At 36.8% G+C, this 16,037-nt stretch overlaps 1 protein-coding gene across 2 annotated transcripts in view; it reads right to left on the bottom strand.

Moving 5' to 3' along the window:
* Window positions 1-1,955, bottom strand: part of NEB (nebulin) — a 229,140-nt gene extending 227,185 nt beyond the window's left edge. For both annotated transcript variants that reach the window (XM_068545120.1, XM_068545119.1), the window contains exon 1: window positions 1,920-1,955. In XM_068545120.1, the coding sequence (XP_068401221.1) occupies window positions 1,920-1,955 (36 nt within the window). The remainder of the gene's footprint in view (window positions 1-1,919) is intronic.
* Window positions 1,956-16,037: the final 14,082 nt, after the last annotated feature.

The raw sequence follows: 16,037 nt of genomic DNA, 5'->3' as shown, positions 1-16,037 counted from the left end.
TTACCTTTGCTGGGCTCTCATCATTAGTAAATATGTCTTAGAAAAAAGCTTACCAAAAAAGGCAACATTATCCAAATGGTTGGCATAAACTTGCATGCCAAATCTCACTTTTTTTTTTTTTAGAGCTGTGCCACTAATTAGATAGTACATCTTTGCCTTTTCCTTTCTTTCCAAGTTTAAGTTTGAGTACAGAATGACAGTACAATTTTATTTAGTTGTCCAAGATCCCCAGGAGATATATTTTTAAAGCTAGTTCCTGTCTGTTTTGTGAATTCTTCCCTGCCCATTTTCTTAAATCTGCCACCATCCCATTCTCATGGCATCTTTTTTGAGGTCAGAGAGACCTTGGTTCAATTCTCTCTGGCAGAAATTCTATTAGTTTATCACCTGCTGGTCAGACCCAGAAGCAGTAATGGGAACAAAATGGCAAGGGTGAGATGCCTAAAAATAGCCTCCTCCATTTTTATGACATCTAGTTAAATCCATCAAATCTAGCACTAAGGACAATTTCCAGGGACCAATGAACACAATTATTTTAAGAAAGACAAGGTATATTTAAGTTGGAGGCTAAAAAGTATTCCTGGTATTACCATCATAGGAAAGGCAATTTAATTTGTAATTTTGTTAGTGCTTCATAGTAATTATTCTGACCATCAGGGATGTATGTAAAATGCACTAGTGATAATATTGAACACTGAAGACATGACCTTTGGCATTTAAGCCAGAGAAGTTGAACATTATATTGAATGAGGCTCAGTCTGGGTTTTTTTTTTCTTTTCCTTCTTCTTCTTCATATCCTTCAGTAATAAAGCAATTTTATTTGTAGAATAAAATTTTCTTGACCTAAATATAAACTGCTCCATAAAAGAATCTTCCAAAGACAAATTTTGGCACGTTCAATTTGAATTTGATTCTGGGTAACTCTTAAAGTTAATTTCATTCTTATTAAAAAGCACAGATTTTCAAAGCTGCCTCCATGTATCTTGGGCACTTAGAGATTTTCACATGTGTAGATCATCATGCTTAATTGGTAATTATTAAGGACCTTCAGACTCAATGGCAATGTATCACATGGATGCTAAAGGCAAGAAGTGGTAAAGAAAACCCACAACATAATAAAAACAAAATAAAATAAATATAAAATATATATATAAATATAAAATAAACAATTAACAACTTTATATAACTCATGTCAGATATCCACCAATAATCTTGAGGGAATATTTCAAGATGCCCACTATGATCTTTGTGTTTTTTTCAAAATTCAAATGCAAAAGCTAGTCTTGTTCCCTTGGGTAAATATATTGGAGTTGGTGGGGAAGTGTGGCTCCAGCGGTCACTTGTGAGACAAGTAAAAATAAGCTTATGAGTTTGCTTTTATATATGTATGTGTGTGCACATAAACATATATAAAATCTCCCATATGTCTATAAGCTCATATATATATTATTCTGAACACTTGGTCCATTTCGCCCTATACGTAGATAATTAGCTGATTGAAGCAAAGAGTAAGTAGCTCTTTTTCCTCTGTGGCTGTGCAGACACTAAGAAATAGAGTTCAGTTCTCAGAACTTTCTCTTCATCCCCTCAGTCCCTTTGATCATGGGGTCTGGGAAGTGGGGAAGAATGTAGCTTCAGAAGACAAATGAAAATCCGCCTTTACCCCCACACTTTTTTTTTTTTTCTGAGAGTTTAAAGAAAAGCAGAAGTGGGAAACAGTGATGCTTCTTTTCAGTTCTACTCCCACATAATTATAGTGAAACTGAACGTAAAATATTCCTTTCTTATGCTTTAATGATGACTCCTTGAGAAGTTATAATAGACAATGTGTTTTTCGAATGATTAGTTCACCTACACGGTTTTGATTGTCGCCACATAAAATTCTCTGCTGTCAGAGTCAGGATTTTAAAAAATCTTACCTCCACCACCTCCTCATATTCTTCGTCATCTGCCATTTTCCCAGAGTAGTAGTGGCACCTACAAACTTTTCATGTTCCAGACGAATGAAAATACATTAGAATCTATACACTAGAAAATACATTAGAATCTATCCCCAGGACTGAAACCATCTTATAACATGCTAAAAACAGAATTTAAGGCTAATCCATTCTACATATTCATATACTTTTGCAGGCTAAGTGAGAAAAGACATTTAAATACAGGTCTAAAAAAACTGAGGCTTCAAATTTCTTTCTCTTGATTCCCGCAGGAATATGTTTCGTATTGCTACTTCTAGCTACATGATCAATTTAGCTAAAGTTGTAAAAGGAAGCTGAGGTAAGGGAGGTAAAGGGTTTGGATTCAAAGGTACAGAGTATTTACATTTCCAGATACTTGGAGAACAGTATTTTCAAGTAAAATTTCAAGCAAAAATTTTAGTGAAAGTTCAGCTTGGCTTTCAGAAAAAGTTGGAGTTTTTCCTGGTAGCACCAAAATCCTAGCAGGGCTGCCTTAGGTCTCCATCCTGTTCTACTACATTGCATGCAATAGATCCTATGCTTCAAATTAGAACACATAAAAATAAATCTGTCAACAGACTTTAAAAGAAAAAATAGAAACCTCAAGGCAATGGGGTTATTCTCTTCCCGAACACCATTGGCCTGTGTGGATTTTTTCCGTTTTGTTTCTGTAGCTCTGTTCAAACCTGAAAAATAACAAATTGTTAAAGCATTGATTGAAGTACATATGAGATGGTGGGTCTTTGGCCTAAGCTTCTAATTCAGGAACTAGCAAAAGGATCTCCCAAGGCCTTCTTAGTTTGACGCCAGAGAGTAGGACTCTCTCTTGATAAAAGTGGATGATGATTTGGAGCAGCTGTCCCTTCGCCCAAAGATATTTGCCATGTAAATCAATACCCCAGCTGTGGCTGGTTTTGTTACGCTAGCAAAACTGTTGCTCCTTCTGAGGCAAATGAAGCCCAGTAGAACCAGATAAATATAGGAACGTAGAACATAGATCCTTTTTGTACTAATATATTTAGAAAAAAAAAAAAAGGCAAAAAATGAAAAAAAAAATTTGTTAGACAAGAGAGCCAACTCAGTCAAGCAATAAATTGGTTAATATAGGACTCGACTCTAATCACACACTACATGTTACGTATTAGTAAGGTCTGAGTAGGGCAAAGGGGTTACAGACTTTCCTTGTCACATTTGCATCACTCATTTCCCCAGTTATAACCCAAACTTTGGAAAATACTTCAAGGGAAGTTGTGGAACATCTCCTGAAAGAATATTACAGAAAAAGCCATAAATTGGCCTTACCTTCAATCTACCAAATAAATTTCCTCAGCAGCAAAGCCTCTCCCAACTCTCCCCTCCTGAGAACCCCAGGCAAGAGCCAGCGAGGAGCCTGGGCTCCGAATTATCATGTGGCCAGAGCAGCCAATCAGATCTCGAGTCGCTCAAATTTCAGAAGCTAAATATACTGAGTGATCTTCTGAAAACCACCTGTTCATCAATTCCACTAAAGGATAAAGGGTAACAAATTGCTTGCATAGAAGTATTCAAATGTAATGGAATTTTACCTAACTTCCAGAGTATGGGGTTCAAATTTATGTTGAATCTCTCATTTCCTACAGCTCTGTTTAATACCATATTCATGCAAAAGAATTTAGAAGAAAATCAGCATGACTTTGAGGGGCTTTAACCCTTCTGCAACTGCTTTCTTCCTGTCAATTTTCCAATCTTCATGGAGATAAATATGCTCGCTCATATACAGCTCACCAGGTGAGCCACAGATAAGTTACAGGTGTTGATGTGAAAGAAACAGAGGGATAAGATCCAGAAAACATCAAGTTGGCAAAACCAGTTTTTAAAAATGTGATAAAATGAAGTGATTGGTGAAAATACTTGATGGTGACACCTGGTAAGGTATCCACCGGGCGTAATTAGAGAGATTAGGCCCCATCATTTTTCTATTACTAAACCAGGCGGGGAGGATGCCAAATCATGTTTATCACCTTCTCCCTTTCTAGGCATTCCTAGCTGCTAGGAATGCAGAGCCTCTCTCATATGTAACTGGGTTACTGATTTTCTATTTACTCAAATGCCTCCTAGAAGCAAAGTGTGAATGCAGGCACAAAAGGTTCAATTTCTGAACAGCAAGGGCAGATAAAATGGAAATCAGTAAATTACTAGAAGATAATGCTCTATTATGCAAGTCAGAGTGTAAGACATTGACTTTGTAAAAATCATCCGACAATTTTCTACCTGAAGACAATTTTCACTGATTGAATCCCTTTCCACTTCCCTGTACTAAGGCAAAAACCCCATGGGTCACTCACATCTTGATATGGATTTGAAACTAAACATATTGTTATAGTTCTTTTTGGTTAAATGTTAGGAAGTAATGTCACATTTCAAACATACGTACCTCTCCCCCTTCCATGATTCATATGGTGGTAAAATTTGAACATCATTTTATCATCTGAATTAATTATACCTGTTCACTTTGTTTCCATAGGTTTTATGACCAAGGAATATTTGTGTGGATTATGAGATCATTCATTCACCTGGCAGCTGCAAACTAGAAGAATTATGACTTACTATTCATTATGTGCTTTTTAAAAGATGGTGTTAAATTGAAAAATAATACGGGCCTTTAAAAATATATATATAGTATAAAAAATATATAAAGTAAAAAATAGGCATAGATTAATGCTTATCTGCAGTTATGCCCTCGAGATGAAAGAGCACCTCTATTTTTCTGGCCTATCAATGGCCTCTTCTGTGGAAAAAGAATCAATTGACACCTTGATCTATCGGTAGCTTCTTATCATATGCCTTACACATAGTAAGTGCTCAATAAATGTTAGCTATTATTATTTTAAAATTATTATTACATCTTTAAACATTTTATTGGACTCTTTACTCTTTACTCTATATTAGACTGAAATACCAAAATATTGTGAAGCTTCTGAAACCAGTCTGTAGTTAGTCTAAGAACTTATGAATCAATAGGAGTTTGGCTATAAGCCTATATAATTGGCTACAAAACAAAGCAGGGTACAGTTAGGTACCAATAGCAGAGCTTCAGATGATGCTTTCTGAAGTATCGAAGTATAGAAGTGTCACGTCTGGGGACCAGAAAAGATTTGATGGAGGAAATGGTATTGTAAAAGAGTTTTTGTTGCTGCAGTTTGATTTTATTGATTATTTTAACCAAATTTTATCTGCACGTCATTTAAGAATCAAATAGTTTTGCAAGGCTTGTTACTAAAATCAGTGCCTCCTGTTTCCACTATTCCTTTATTTTTCCCACCCTGGAAACAATAATTTTAACCCTTTTAACTGAATCTTTTGTTATTTATCTCTACACATTCAACAAAAGGTCTATATTATTCTTTTCTGATTTTTCCAGTCATTGGTATTATCTGTCAGGTCCCCACCTTGGAAGATCAGGCTTTAGTTCTCTTTTATATAACCCCCACTCTCACCAGACACAAGCCTCATCTCCCATCTCTATCCTCCCAATAATGTTCTACTTATGTAATTCAGAATTCAATGTTTACGTTATTATGATTAGCAAAAGGCCATTCATTGCTGAACCCCATATATATATTATGATTATTTTTCTTTTCCTGCACAAGGGTTTGTTTTTCTGCAAGTTGATAGTTTTTGTTGTTGTTGTTGTTGTTTGTTTTCTCTCTCTCCTTTTTTTTCTCCATCGGCTTCATTTTTCCAAATAAGCAGTATCCAATAGTACTCTCTGCAGTCATGGAAAAGTTCTATACCAGCACCACCAAGATGGTAGCCACCAGCCACATGCGGTTATTGAGAATTCAAAATATGGCTGGCATGACTGCAGAACTGAGTTTTTATATATTTTTTTAATTTAAACTTAATAGTCACGTGGGGCTGGTGGCTATGGTGTTAATAGCACAATTCTAGAGGCTTATCACTACCTCAAACTTTCTGTCTAAATCTGCTCTTGGTGTTTTCAAAGACATCAAGTAGCATTTTATAGTTATATGCATTTCATCTTAGATCCCTCAGGGAGCCTTTTGTTCTATCCGACCGAATTTCCTGGTACTCAGGTCTCATCTTGATGCCCCTCACTGTCATTCTGGGGATTATGTAGATTATAATATGAAAATTCCCATTCCTTTAACTAATATTTATTATGTACAATGTACCAGGCACTGTTCTAGGTGCTTCCATCCTGCAGCAGGAGTTGACTAAGCACTTCTTGCTTTTTAACAGAACCGCAATTTAGTTTGGGACAGAAATATGCTAATTTAAAAAATACATTCCTCCTCAATTCCTTAAATGTTAGGGGGAAACTGTGACATAGTTTTGCCAATAAGATTTAAGTGTAATTCTAGAGAATAAGCCTTCTGGGAAAGGTATGATTTTACTGAGGAGCAGGGTCAGATTCAGCAGGCATGTACTGTTTTCCTCTTGCCATTCCACCCTTCTCTAGGCCTGGGACACAGATATAATGTCTGTGGGCAGAGCATGAGGGTGTAAGTCATACACTAAGAAAGGTAAAGCTAGAAGGAGACTCAGGTTTTAATAATCCCCTTAATTTTTACATTTTGTAATTATTTTATAATTTAATAAGTTTAATATATAATTGCACAAATAATTACATTGTATTTTAAGTTTTCCTGCATATATATATTATTTTTTTCTATTTTTCACTTTACCAACTACTAATAAATTTGGTTATTTTTTCATATGTTTATCAATCGGTGTATTATTGGCCCATATCTCCCTGCCTACACTGATTTATAGTCATTCCTTTTTTTTAAAATTTTATTAATTAATTAATTTATTTATTTATTTTTGGCTGTGTTGGGTCCTCATTGCTGGCTCTAGAGCACAGGCTCAGTAGACGTGGCACACGGGCTTAGTTGCTCCGTGGCATGTGGGAGCTTCCCAGACCAGGGCTCGAACCTGTGTCCCCTGCATTGAGAGGCGGATTCTTAACCACTGCGCCAGCAGGGAAGCCCCAGTCATTCTTACTATATTATAGCTATTGGCCATGTGTTTCTTCTGTGTGTTGTATTTCCTCCAAGTTGTTTGTGGTGTGTGTGGCCATAGAGATGTTTTAAATCCATATGCAGTCAAATCAGGCAATCTCTTCTTTCCAGTTTCGACACTATTAACAAGTAAATTGAATTTGAAATGCCACTTTTAGCACTTATTGAATTAACATGGATGTCTGTTTCTAGTCTCTTGTGTTTTTTCTTGTTTTGTTTTCCTTTTACTTTCTGGGGTTTTGTTTTTGTTTTTTACTTTAATTTTGTTTTTGTTGTGAAGTATAATATACAGAAAACTGTATAAAGCTTATGTGTACAGTTTAGCAAACAGTGGTAAAGTGATCATTTATATAACTATCACTCAGGTACAAAAAGGTCATCTCTGTCCTGACCTTGAGAGTAAAAATTTCCTTGCTTTTATTTTTAGTTTTGCCACCTCTGTATGCATGCCTAAACAATATAGTTTAGTGTTGTCTGTTTAAAATTGTATATAATGGATTCATGCTGTATGTAATTTTTATAACTTAACCTTTCACTTAATGTCATTTTTTTATTATTGTATAATATCATATAATAATGTTTATTATTGTGTAGTAATTTAATTATTGTACAATATGACAATACTTCTATTTATCCATTCTGCTGGTGAGGGGGAACTGAGTATATCCAGCTTTTGTCAGTTAAGAGCAAAGATGAAATGAACATTGTTGCACGTGTATTCTGGTACTCATAGACAATTAACCGACCAGAGTATGTAAGTAGGCAGGTAAATTATAGGTCGAGGAGTATGCTTATCTTCAACTTTATTAAATAATGCTACCTATTTTCCAGTGTTGGTACCAATTTACATTCTTATCATGTAAATTGATAAGAATTTTTTATGTTCTTTACATGTATGCTCTTAGCCTGGCCACCACTTAAGATTAAGCATTCTAAATTCCATCTGTCTGATGGGTGTGAAATAATGTAATCTTGTGGTTTTAATTTGCATTTCCATGACTACTAGTAAAGTTGAACTCTGTTTCCTATGTTTATTGGACATTTGGATGTTTTGTTGTTTTCTGAGAAGTGTCTGTTTAATTCTCTTGCCCATTTTTCTGTTGAGTTCTTGGCCCCCTGTTCATTGATCTATTAGTATCCTATAAAGGATACTAAGTATACTTAGTATACTATAAAGGATACTAAGTATACTATTAGGATACTAATCCTTTGATGGTTATATATGTTATAAATATCTTCCCCTCTCTGTGGTTCTTTTCATTAGTTTCACACTGACATTTGATGAACAGGAGTTCTTAATTTTCATGTAGTCGACTTCATCAATTTTCTCCTTTGTGACTAGTGCTTTCAATAATGGACATGTGGACACAGAGGGGGAAGGGGAGGGTGGAATGAATTGGGAGATTAGGTCTGACATAAATACACTACCATGTGTAAAGTAGATAGCTAGTGTGAACCTGCTGTATAGCACAGGGAGCTCAGCTCGGTGCTCTGTGATGACCTAGATGGGTGGGGGTGGGGGAAGGTCCAAGAGGGAGGGGCTATAGGTATACATAGAGCTGATTTACTTCATTGTACAGCAGAAACTAACACAACATTGTAAAGCAGTTATACTCCAATTAAAAAAAAAAAAAAATTCTTCCCTAAGATCATGAAGATGTGTTCCTGTATACTCTTCTAAATACTAGGAGTCTTACTTTTCATATTTGTGTTTAACCTATCTGGAAATTTTTTTTTATATAATGAACAAGAGATCTAATTTTATTTTTTGCATATGGATAGCCAATTATGCCAGCACCTTTTATTAAAAATTTCATTGTTTCCCCACTGATGAAATTCCTCCTCTGGTATCAATCTTATCCATATATGTATGAGTTCTTTCCGGACTCCCTATTCTATCCACTGGTCTACAATATCACACTGTTGTAATTCTGTAGCTTTATGATCTGCCTTGATGTCTGGAAGAGCAAGTCCTCCCACCATATTATCTGTAAGAGAGTTTTGGCTCTACCTGTCTTGGATATTCTATATAAATTTTAGAAGTGGCTTATCAATTTCCCTAAAAAGTGTTCATTCAATTAATCTATTTGACTCTTCCTAAATCAGTATCACACTGTTTTAGTTATTGTAGCTCTTTTGTATGTTTTGATATCTGTAGGGCAAGCTGCCTTCATTCTTCTAAAATTCATTTAGATATTCTTATACTTTTGTTCTTTTAGAAGTACTGAGAATAAGTTTATCAAGTTCCATGAAAATTATCTTTGGATCCTTTTTTAATAATTGCATTGAATTTGTAGATTTATTTTGCAAGAATTGATATTTGATAATGTAATCTTCCCATCCAGATTCTTTTTTACATCCATTACTAAAGTTTTATGGTTTTCGTTATATAGGTCTTGCACATTAATAGTATAAGTGTATTTCTAGGTATATTAAAGCACTTATTTTCACTGTAAATTAGATTTTGTATAGACTTTCCAGTAGATACTATGTTTTATTCCTGTTATTGATTTGTCATTTATTACTATTAATAACTTTTTCATAAAATTTATTAGGATTTTGAGAAAGGTGGAAATAAATGTGTGTGCTCAGTCAGCCATCTTGAATCCAAAGCATGGACACAGCAATTTTGAGTGAATTTTGGATACAACTTTAAGATCCAGAAATGACAGGGGGAAGAGCATTCCAGCATTAGTAGATAGTATGAGCAATAACATAGGGGTGGGAAAGTGTGTGGCATGTTTGAGGAATGAAGATTAATCTGGTTTAGGTCAAGTAAGGTATATGTAGAGAAGTAATGGAAGACTCTAAAGTAGAAGTTATGCTGTGGAGGACCCTGAATGCTGAGCTAAGCAGTGGAAAATAGCATGTTCTGACATTGTCATATGGCTATTCTCTTCTACATAGTGTAGAGCTTTAGCTACTGTCTCTTTAGTGTAGAGACAGTAGCTAAACAAATATACATCAGAAATACATTATACAGTATACAATTAAATACATTCAATTGTGAAACATGCAGATTCAATAACATAGCAGGATATGTAGGTATGAAGAAGAAATTTCTCAAATTATCAAAACTCCCAGGTGTTATTTGCTTTCCAAAATCCATATCAGACATACTAAATTTCAGCAATATGCCTACTCACCCTTCTAAATACTCCTACCTCCTCCTACTGATGCTCCCTACAATGAAAAACACATAAACATGGAAGAGGGAGCTTTTAAAATTACCTTCTGATCCATTTCTAGGTTCTCTTTCTCCTGTCCCTGCTTCCTTGGAGGTCTTGGACATAGGTTTATCTTCTAAGTGTGTTCTTCATTAAGTTTCCTTGTTTCGAGAGTCCTGACTTTGAAGCAGCGAGTCTCTGGATCTCTGCATTGCAATGAGAGCAGCCAAGGGCTTTCATTGTTTTGCTTCTGTTCTCCCCTCTCCACAGTCTAGCCCAAAATTGTCCTTTCAACCCACTACCCATAGATATTCAATTGTTATGGAGTAAATTATCAGAATTTACAACAGTTTACTGTCCGTTGCCAACCAAACTTCGCAAATGAATGGGTCTCAAAAAATGTCAGCCTTAAATTGCTGATTCCTAAAGAGTTTCCAACATGAGATATAAAGATGAAATAGCAAAGCTGGTTTTCTTGTGTGGCTTTGAACTTACTCCATAGTCAGTACCTCCAACTCTTGCCCTCACACACAAATATACGTGTGTATGTGTGTGTGCATCCTTGCACGCATATGTGTGTGTATGTATGTCTGTGTGGATTTCTTTCCAGGAAAATGACTTCCCAAATACTAGTTTGAATATATGTCATTACGTTGTTGTTAAAAATAAGGTCTAGTGTTCAAAAATTATTCATTACATGTATTTGTGTATACTTGTATATGTAAATATGAACAGAGAGGCAGCCATAGAATTTACAACATAAAAGGTACATCTAGCTTAGATGACAATTTTTTAAATTGAATATACATTTCCATGTCCATTAGTGATTGTATGAGCTGGTCTTAGGGGAGGAAGCTGCTGTATCACTTTCTAGTTAGCAAGAAAAGGCTATGTGAAGGAGGTGGCATTTTATGAGGTCCTGTATATGCCAAACCAACCTACCTAAGCCATCCTTTGAGAGTGATTTATTAAATAGTTCTTTTTTTTAAAAAAAAAAAGGCTAACTAGTTCTTAACGCTCTTTGTGAGGTAATGAGCAGTCTGGGAATGCCTAACTCTCTTGACAGAGTTTGAACTAATATCTAACTCACCTTTCTGTCACTGTCAGCGGGACCAGAACAGTTTGTTTTTCAAGAAGGAAAGTGTAGAGGAGAGAGTTTATCAGCAATGTTTTCATGGTTAGTCACATAACATTGGAAGTTGGAATGTTTGACAATATAGCAAATATGGGTGGGTAAACAGTGGACAATAATTGTCCCATTGATTCTCAAGTGCAGTGTAGCCCCAGGAAGACCCTGAATTGCGGGTCTATTCCTGAAATCCAGTTCATCATGGTATGGGCAGTCTAGCTGACCTATTGAACACAGGTGGTCTGGAGGTCACTGAAAAACTGGGTCAATTCTATCTTCTCCAGTGACTCAAGATATGCTTTAGGGAGGGCCAAGATGGCGTTGCAGATCTTGAATTAAACAGATAATCTCAGATCCAAACTGTGCCTAAATAGCTGCACCCTGGAATTATCATTTCAGTAGACAGCTGCCTAGAGTGGGCATGACTGGTGCTTGGTTACCCCTGAGATTAGTTTGGGTTTTTTAAAATAAATTTATTTATTTTTGGCTGCAATGGATCTTCGTTGCTGCCTGCAGGCTTTCTCTAGTTGCAGCGAGTGGGGTCTACTCTTCGTAGTGGTGCGTGGGCTTCTCATTGCTGTGGCTTCTCTTGCTGCGGAGCATGGGCTCTGGGCGTGCTGGCTTCAGAAGTGTGGCACACGGGCTCAGTAGCACAGGCTCAGTAGTTGTAGCGCATGGGCTTAGTTGCTCCACAGCATGTGGGATCTTCCCTGAGCAGGGCTCGAACCTGTGTCCCCTGCACTGGCAGGCAGATTTTTTTTTTTTTTGAATTTTTGAATTTTATTTTATTTATTTTTTATACAGCAGGTTCTTATTAGTTATCTATTTTATACATATTAGTGTATATATGTCAATCCCAATCTCCCAATTCATCCCACCACCACCACCCCCTGCCACTTTCCCCCCTTGGTGTCCATACGTTTGTTCTCTACATCTGTGTCTCTATTTCTGCCCTGCAAACCAGTTCATCTGTACCATTTTTCTAGGTCCCACATATATGTGTTAATATACGGTATTTGTTTTTCTCTTTCTGACTTACTTCACTCTGTATGACAGTCTCTAGATCCATCCACATCTCAACAAATGACTCAATTTCATTCCTTTTTATGGCATTGGCAGGCAGATTCTCAACCACTGCGCCACCAGGGAAGCCCCTCATTGTAGTTTTGATTTGCATTTCTCTAATAATTAGCGATGTTGAGCAGCTTTTCATGTGCTTCTTGGCCATCTGTAAATCTTCTTTGGAGAAATATCTATTTAGGTCTTCTGCCCATTTTTGGACTGGGTTGTTTGTTTAATATTGAGCTGCATGAGCTGTTTATATATTTTGGAGATTAATCCTTTGTCAGTTGCTTCGTTTGCAAATATTTTCTCCCATTCTGAGGGTTGTCTTTTCATCTTGTTTGTAGTTTCCTTTGCTTTTATGTTTCATTAGGTCCCATTTGTTGATTTTTGTTTTTATTTCCATTACTCTAGGAGGTGGATCAAAAAAGATCTTGCTGTGATTTATGTCAAAGAGTGTTCTTCCTATGTTTTCCTCTAAGAGGAAGTGTTCTAATTTCATTCTTTTACATGTAGCTGTCCAGTTTTCCCAGCACCACTTATTGCAGAGACTGTCTTTTCTCCATTGTCTATCCTTGCCTCCTTTGTCATAGATTAGTTGACCATAGGTGCGCGGGTTTATCTCTGGGCTTTCTATCCTGTTCCATTGATCTATATTTCTGTTTTTCTGCCAGTACCATATTGTCCTTGTTTTTTTTTAATTAATTATTTTTTATTTATTTTTGGCTGCATTGGGTCTTTGTTGCTGTGCGTGGGCTTTCTCTAGTTGTGGCGAGCAGGAGCTGCTCTTTGTTGCAGTGCACGGGCTTCTTATTGCAGTGGTTTCTCTTGTTGCAGAGCACAGGCTCTAGGTGTGCGGGCTTCAGTTGTGGCACGCAGGCTCAGTAGTTGTGGCTCATGGGATCTAGAGCGCAGGCTCAGTAGTTGTGGCATACGGGCTTAGATGCTCCGTGGCATGTGGGATCTTCCCGGACCAGGGATTGATTCGTGTCCCCTGCATTAGGCAGGTGGATTCTTAACCACTGTGCCACCAGGGAAGTCCCATATGTCTTGATTACTGTAGCTTTGTAGTATAGTCTGAAGTCAGGGAGTCTAATTCCTCCAGCTCCATTTTTTTCCGTCAAGACTGCTTTGACTATTTGGGGTCTTTTTTGTCTCCATACAAATTTTAAGATTTTTTGTTCTAGTTCTGTAAAAAATGCCACTGGTAATTTGATAGGGATTGCATTGAATCTGTAGATTGCTTTGAGTAATATAGTCATTTTCACAATATTGATTCTTCCAATCCAAGAACATGGTATATCTCTCCATCTATTTGTGTCATCTTTGATTTCTTTCATCAGTGTCTTATAGTTTTCTGAGTACAGGTCTTTTACCTCTGAAGGTAGGTTTATTCCTAGGTATTTTATTCTTTTTGTTGCAATGGTGAATGGGATTGTTTCCTTAATTTCTCTTTCTGATCTTTCGTTGTTAGTGTATAGGAATGCAAGAGATTTCTGTGCAATAATTTTGTATCCTGCAACTTTTTACCAAATTCATTCATTAGCTCCAGTAGTTTTCTGGTGGCCTCTTTAGGATTCTCTATGTATAGTATCATGTCATCTGCAAACAGTGACAATTTTACTTCTTCTTTTGGTAGGTGGATTCTTAACCACTGCACCAGCAGGGAAGTCCCCTGAGATTAGTTTTTTCCAAAATAGAAGCTTATCCCATAAAACTTCTCTGTGGCTTCCTTTCCTCAAAAGTAAACAAGGGAATTGTGACTGGCCTTTCCCAGTAGGAGTTCTTGAGAATCATTAGTCTTATAAGTTGGTCCATGAGAAGAGGGTTCCATTGTCAAGAAGTGTGGGAAGTGCTGAGCATTCTAACCTCTCTATGAGATTTGCAGGCACATTCAATTGTAATGGCTCCAAGAAACAGAGCCTCGAAGGAAAAGAAATCTACTGGCTTCTTTGGTTTCTCCTTGCATGTCTGAAAAGTATTCAACCATAGTACAATATATTTAAGTTAACTTTGTCCCACTGAATATACTTTGTGAATCCCAACATTAACATTTATCCAGTGTGGCAATTCCAGACCTGCCTTGGTCTAAACAAACCCTGAGGACTGGCACAGAAGAAAACTGGCACCCAAGGCTGGGAAGAGAGAGTCAGTTTACCAACCTTCCCATCTCTGACCTGCATGTCATTTAATTGACAACTAAATGTCTCACTCTAGGAAATCCTTCCCTTGCTTTGGGACTCATTTTCCTTATCTGTAAAATGAGCAAGCTGTATGACCCTTTCAGCTCTGCATTGCATGAAATATCTTCCTGTGTGTGAGGTTCACTTTAGAACTTGACCTCACCACTGCCCCTTGGACTGCTGAGTGACAGACACCACAGCTAATCTTCCATAAATAGATGTTCCATATCTTGGGTCTCAGGATGAATTTATAGCTGAAGATTGACACATAGTAACTTTCAAACAAGACCAATCTGATCTCCAAAAGAAAACATTTTACACTATTTAAAAACCATTATATTACACTATAAAGCAATGACATATTTTTAATTTAATAAGTATGAATGACAGTCCTGATTTTTATTTAAAAATAATAAGTTTAAAATTAACCAATACTTACCAAGCAATTTCTCTGGACAGGTCAACACCGAAGAGGCATCTCAATGCAACTTAGAGTTATCCCAGGGGCCATTGGGGTTAATAACGACTTTTTACCTAAAAAATTTGTTTCCTTTTTTTTTATGAAACCAATAAAAGACATTTCAATGTGATTAGTACATTTCTTGATTGGTTACAGGTGTGCCTCATTTAACCACCCCAGGAGCTTAACAGGTAGCAGAACCATTTCGTTTCTCTGTTATTTTGCTTAATTCTGAATGATGACAAAAGGGTCTAAACACCAGCTGATCTAAAAATGAACCTAAGGCTGCAGAGACTGAGAAGGACCAAAAGTAAAATGCAAATCTAATTTAGATGCCAAAGAAAATATGGTTTTCAGGGAAGAACACTTAAAGAAATACCTAAGTCATGGTATTTTCAGGGAGAAAAAGTAATAATGAGAAACTATGAGATAATAAGCTAGCAATGTGTTAATCTCAAGTGAGTATCCAAAACAAAATTCAAACCCCATTAGCAGTTTGGAACTGACTTCTGCTTCTTGAAATAAGCAAAGAATAGTTCTACAGATAAGGAGTAGGTAAAGAATAGTCCTACATGTAGGGAATAGGTAGAGAATATTAACTCTAAAATGTGCTATTCCCAGAGGCTAAAATTCCTGCCGTCTTTATTTAGCCAGCCAAAGAAATCCTTCCTCCTACCTCAGTTCAATTCACCTTCCTGACTTTCTCTTTCTCCAGATGCACAAAATGAAAATAAACACTGAATTACAAGGCTGACTGTTGCTTTGCCACGCTGCCTAAAGGCCTAGACTGGGAGACTTATCAGAGACCGTTTTTTTGGCATTCAACTCAAGATTACCCCCAGGTGGTGTTTTATCAATGTACAGTCTGTCCCTTGCCCCTTTGGACATATTCCACCACTTCTAAAGCCATATCTGCATCTCTGTCCCTGAGGCTCTTTTCCTCAGCACTAAGGGAAGTTGTACTGCCCAGCAAGCTGCAGACCAGAAGTGCCAAGGAATTAACACACCACCCCAGGTCACCAGCTACCATACTCAATAGTGCCTGTCGGGAGTT

This window comes from Eschrichtius robustus, chromosome 5 (assembly GCF_028021215.1).
Source record: "Eschrichtius robustus isolate mEscRob2 chromosome 5, mEscRob2.pri, whole genome shotgun sequence".
In the NCBI taxonomy this organism is placed as follows: domain Eukaryota; kingdom Metazoa; phylum Chordata; class Mammalia; order Artiodactyla; family Eschrichtiidae; genus Eschrichtius; species Eschrichtius robustus.
The sequence above is the reverse complement of the archived record's forward strand: the minus strand, read 5'-3'. Positions and strand labels throughout refer to the sequence as shown.